The sequence below is a fragment of the Mastacembelus armatus genome, chromosome 6 (assembly GCF_900324485.2).
Source record: "Mastacembelus armatus chromosome 6, fMasArm1.2, whole genome shotgun sequence".
Taxonomy (NCBI): domain Eukaryota; kingdom Metazoa; phylum Chordata; class Actinopteri; order Synbranchiformes; family Mastacembelidae; genus Mastacembelus; species Mastacembelus armatus.
The window spans coordinates 6,696,346-6,702,289 of NC_046638.1; the positions used below are offsets into that span (position 1 = coordinate 6,696,346).

The 5,944-nt window shown below is 38.3% G+C and overlaps 1 protein-coding gene across 1 annotated transcript; it reads right to left on the minus strand.

Moving 5' to 3' along the window:
- Positions 1 to 3,925: 3,925 nt before the first annotated feature.
- On the minus strand, positions 3,926 to 5,442 carry LOC113133062 (hepatocyte cell adhesion molecule-like). The gene has a single exon (XM_026311592.1). The coding sequence runs from the start codon at positions 5,274 to 5,276 to the stop codon at positions 4,266 to 4,268; it is 1,011 nt and encodes a 336-aa protein (XP_026167377.1). The 5' UTR covers positions 5,277 to 5,442; the 3' UTR covers positions 3,926 to 4,265.
- Between the last annotated feature and the right edge of the window lie 502 nt (positions 5,443 to 5,944).

Genomic DNA, 5,944 nt, shown 5'->3' on the forward strand with positions numbered 1-5,944 from the left:
TTCTAAAACATGACATGAAGTGGACCCACCACACAAAAACTAAGAAAAAACAAAACAAACATACAAAAAAGGTGTGACGCAAAGCGATGAACCATTACCTCTGTCACGTGACCCTGTAGCGCCCAAACCATTTGGCCCAGACTTGACGTTGATGGCGTGTGAGGGTGAGTAATCTGAAGTTGTGGAAATGTTTAATGATGGACTGTACAGGCAGGTGGATAAATGTGTAGTAAATAATCCCAAATCTCCCTGTATTCTTCTCAACAATGCACTGCTTATGTTTGCATAATGTCTTGCAGTGTACCTCCATATGTTATCTAGCGTTAGCTAAATTACAAATGAGGCTAACTGTAGCTGCTGGTAGAAATAAGCCAGCTGACGTTTGCTGCTTTCATACAGCGACATTGCTTTCTGTCATTAACTGATTTGTTGTGTTGTCTAAATTGTAATGTATGTTTCTGTAACGTGTTCATTTTGGGTGCATATAGTAGGCAAGTGGAGACTTCAGCAGTGAGAGACAAGGCCGTGGGAGGCAGCAAAGGGGAGCACAACTTTGCAAGGCTGGATTCAAACAGTCAGCAGGTGAGGAGTTATGATAAAAATGACAAGAGAACAATATCCTATATATTTATTCTACTAAATCTTAAAATAACAGTGATATGTCAGAGGTTAAAGAAACGGTGGTGATGGTGATCAGCTTCATAGACATATGATCAGCTAAAATACTTATAATAGCTATTTTGCAACATGGGATGGAAATGCCAGACAATATGTTGATGAAATCCTATATGACATCTTTTCATTCTTGTGTATTCTAGTGCATTAATTTTACATATAATACTTGACACTCCGGTATGCAGGAATCACTTAGTCAAACCACTGTCAGGAACACATGCATGAAAATTCAGCTGGCTGTATTGTTGTTTTCAGCTGGCTGTATTGTTGTTTTCAGCTGGCTGTATTGTTGTTTTCAGCTGGCTGTATTGTTGTTTTCAGCTGGCTGTATTGTTGTTTTCAGCTGGCTGTATTGTTGTTTTCAGCTGGCTGTATTGTTGTTTTCAGCTGGCTGTATTGTTGTTTTCAGCTGGCTGTATTGTTGCAGTGAGACATAAAAGTTGATGATTCACTTAGAAACTCAGCATAGAAATGATTTGACATGTCCAATCAATTTTGAATAGAATATGATTTTAGGTTGTAGTTATTTGCCCTTTTTTCAGGTTTGAGCAACGGACCTTGAGATTGTGCATGTCCCTGTTCAACGATCCAGTCTTTTAAGCAGTAGATTACCGTCAGTATACATTCTATCGCGTTAGAATACATCTGTGCATTGCTTTGGCTCCAGACATCCAGTGGTTTTGAGGTGCTAAATCTTGCTGAGGTCTGGAAAGTATTTCGCCTACATTAAATAATGGTGGATCCTGATTTCTCAGCAAATTTATGAAATTGATTTGGTGTGTTGCAGACACCCGCAGACAGAGCACATACAATTTGTGCAGAGCCATTGCACAAATTGCATGTGCTGTGTGAAAAACTGTGTGAGGTGTACAAATGCAGGAGAAAAAATAGTACATCAGCCCTAATCCTCACCACCGCTTAAAGGTAAGCAGTAGATAATGGGTGGATAGATGGATGCTAACATTACTTAAATACCTTATGAGGCATCCGTGAAGAGATTTAACATCATTTTTACATCATACAACGTGTTCAGTAAGACCACAACCTAAGCTTTCTAGACATTTCCACAATGAATGATTTTTAAAAGCTATTTCTGTAAACAGTATGGAGTTTAAAGGCTTGTCTGAGTATGAAGAGTAGTTGGCCTCCTTGCTTTTTCAGTAAATTCAGATCTTGGAAAATTGTGGGTTTAGCTAACTCAGTATTTTTTCTAGGTTTAACAAAGGGTGTAGGTCAAAGAATGCTTAGTTGGTTCAAGAATGCTAATAGGTCGTAATCTTTTCTGTATTTTCAGGCAAATCTGATGAAAAACGCCACTGCGCTGACTGACCTCTGATTTTCTGATTTGGTTTGTACTTTCCCCAGACTTGGCAGTCTGTGACAACGAGAGAACTGTAATAAGAATGATCTGACGTGAGTATAAATACTTTCCATGGGTAATTGACCCTTTTCCTGGACACACACACTCCCAAGATCAAAAGGGTATATCCTCTAGACTCCAAGAGCCACTGATTAAACACATTTCAGAAGTATTTCCCTTTCAATTCCAGAGCAGATCTGGCAAAGCCATATGAGATGTGTTTCATTAAGTTGTATCATGAAATACAGTCCTTTGCGTCTCTACTGTATGTGAATACAGTGAGGTGTACCTATGTATGTGCATATGTGTTACTCTGTCTCTATGCGTATCATGCACATTTTCAGCCAGTGAGAGGAAGTGACGTGGCGTTTTGCCAGTCAAGTTTCAGTGTTTCTCAAGAAAGACAAATGGCTTTGTTCCAGGAGTAGATGCCAGCCTTACTGCCAAATCCCTTCTGGCTGGACTGAAATTTCAGCCATGTAAAGAAAGCAGGAGTGGAGCAGAGCCTGACAAAAGATGACATTGGCTTGTAAGTTTTAGGCGATGACACTCAGGGGGATTCCATTATGTGGCTGTCACACAGCATTAGGCAAGATAGCAAACACTTTCATGTGTGGATTACCATTTATCCATTGGAGATAACAGATATTTGCCTTAGCTAATCCATTCCTCTGTTGATTTTTTTTTTTTTTTTTTCCCCCTTTAATAACTTCTTGCAAGCAAGCAAATTTTAATAATTGCAAGAATGCTGACATATAAAAAACTGGAACAAAGAACTGTTTGACATAGAAAAACTGGTTAATGTAGTTTTTTATACAAATGTAAGATAGAAGATCATTTTTGACTTAATTTATTCCTAGTCATATATATATAAATATGCAATGTGATTAAATTACAGAAAACCCAGTAGTTAATTGAAATATTACTGTATAAAGTGTCACAGATCAAAGAAGCCAAGCCATGTTCATTTTTTTCTATATTTTTGCCCATTATGTCTCTGTTGTCATACAGTAGTTCTCATCCCACAGCATATATACAAAAAAATGATTTAAAAGAAATGCTGGTAGTATTTTAGATTTCTTGTATTAACAAATTTATCTGTAAAGATGAAAACTAATGGTGGCTCAAATAAAGGATCTTTTCTGTGGCACATGCTGCCTTAACATGCTGTCAGGAAGATGATATTTCCCATTTGTGAAGTCGGAACTACAAGTGTGTTCTGTTCAAGTGATTTTGTTGTCGGAGCGAAATGAGGAATGGCAGACACACAGCTCATCCTTACCTGCTACTTGGGTAAAACCAGTTTGGACCTGTTAATTCAGCAGGAAGTGCATGCAACAAAACGCAAACAGTAAGTAATGTAACTATTTTATAGACCATGAATCGTAGAATGTTTTGTAAGGGCACTCACCTGTTTCAGAAGGAATTATGTTGAGAGTAATAGTGTAATGTGGGTCCACATACAGTCTGTCATCTCCTTCCCCCTGTTACAGAGTTTGGGTTATAGGCTGTGTCATCTTCTGGCCCCATTATATCATATTGTCACTGCCAGACTAGAAACCAAATAAGTTCATGTGAAAAAATGACCGAAAGCAAATCTTATTGGACCTGTGTCCTGTTGTTTTGAGTAAAGCTTTTGCCTTTTAGTTTTTGAATGAAAAATCTTTTACATATAAATTTATATCTGTATGTACTGTATCTTTTTTTAAGTCTTTGATTGGTCTTTGATTCAGACCCACCCAAGTGCCACGGATAGTGTTAAGAAAGTTGGAATTTGCTGAAAGACAGAATAATGGTGGTTTTGGCCCTTTCTTGCAACTTGCTGACAATGACATAATCATAGGCTAGAATAAACAATTTCACAAAGAAACCACTATTTTTACCTGGAAATTGCTTTATTTATACTGAACATTGGCTCAAAGCATAAGTAATAGATCAGTACAGAATTATACAACACCAGTTCTTGTATCATAATGTATACTAGCAATTAGACATGTTCCTTCTTTATAACCCACACCAACCCCTAAATGTAAAATATTGAGAACAAAACTGTAATGTAGATAAGTCATGATATAGCAGCACATATTAGGTGCTCCACATATAAGAAGATACTTTCCTCTGTAGGTTGAAACTGGACAAAAAAGGTGCTTTTCTCCATTTTCTTTAAGTTGAATGTTATTAGACCACAGTCTTATCAAAGTCCCGGGGATAGTAGGAGAGGGAAGCACATTCAGATGTTTGATGTCAGAGGGGTTTTTGTCCTTGGCTTTGGGACTGGGGAAGGTTGTTGTCCCTCAGCAGCTGAGAATAGCTGTAAGGACCGTTCTTTTTCAGGCTGAGAATCATTCTGATAACAAGCTCTCGGTGAAGGCTTGGGGCTTGGGTGTGGAATGTCCTTTGTTGGATATATAGTCTCAGATTCTGGGGTGATGGACTTGGACTCACGCTTGTGTAGAGAAGTCATCCTGAGTTCCCCCTTGTCCCCAAGAGTAACTTGGCTTTTGTTACGTCTTTGACAGTAACATAATATGATAATAATAAAGAGCAAAAGCAGAATCAGACCTGCTCCCCCAGCTAGCACTGCCACAGCAGTTTTGGATGTTAGACAAAGCAAAGCTGGTGGTGATGGTGAGGGACTTGTACAGGTTGGACGAACAGTGTCACTCTTCTCCTTGCTGACTTTGTTTGCCACAAAACATATCAAGCTTCTCTCTTTCTTCAGCTGTGCCAGTGGTATGCTCAGTGTTTGTCTTGTTTCACTTAATGTCTTTTCATCAAGTGTCCAAGAGAACACCAAACCCTGAGGTTTGGCTACATTGCAGTTTAAAGTAACAGCACTAGACTTGAAGTCACACACATATGTGAGTTGAGGTTTTGATACCTTCCCCATAATACATAGACGTTTGTTCCATGTTTTAGCGAGAGTACCATTGGGATGCGACACATTTACCTGGTAGATGCCTGCACTTGAGGAATGTAGGTTCTTCAACAGAAGAGATCCAGTTGCAGTTGTATCCTGTCTCTTGCCAACAGACACTTTGCCATGCTCTCTGTAGAAAATTGTGGTCTGATTATGAGTCCATTTCAGCACGTGTGTATTTGTCAGTCCTTCATAGACAAAAGGCAGAGTCAGACTCGATCCAACTGCAGCGTAGAGGTCACAGGTTTCCTTGTTTGCTGCTGAGAGGTTGATGAATACCAACAAAATGATGACACATTGTGTGGCAGAAGAAAACCCCATGATATGCAGCAGAATGGCCGCTTGGTTGTCCAAGTTATGTTTGCTAAATTATGTTTTTAAGGTTTTCAGGTCCTGAACGAGAGGCAGTCTTGTTGAGAGCAGTTGTTACATTCACCACAAATAACAAACTTCAAGCCCTTCAAGAGAAGTGAAGCTGTAGCAGGACAGAAACTGAACACAGTCTACTTTCATTTCCCAAAAGATGACAGAAGGCTTTATGAAAGTCATGTGGTAACTAACATTTACCAATCCTGAAGTCATAGCAATATATATTTAGAAACATTTGACTTACATGTGAAAATTCACTGCAGTAGTTCAAGTGAGAGCAAGCACTTGTGGTCACAATATTACTGAAAAATGTAAATACAGTATGAAATTAGCTTATTTTCTATTTTCTATTCCCTGACGTAGCTATAGATATTTAGTGTCCGATTTGTTCATTTTAGAGTCGTGGATACATGCTGAAATTCAACAATGACAATGATCATGTGTAATTCCTTTGCGGAAGATACTGTACAACAAATATAAATACAGTAAAAAAAAAAAAAAAGTGAAAAGGTTTAGAGAAATTGTCGTATTGGGCTAAAGTCAGAGTAATATTTTTGTGCAATGGCCCATTTTAGAATAATACATAATATGTTAGAATTACTGATACAATAATGTTGCAG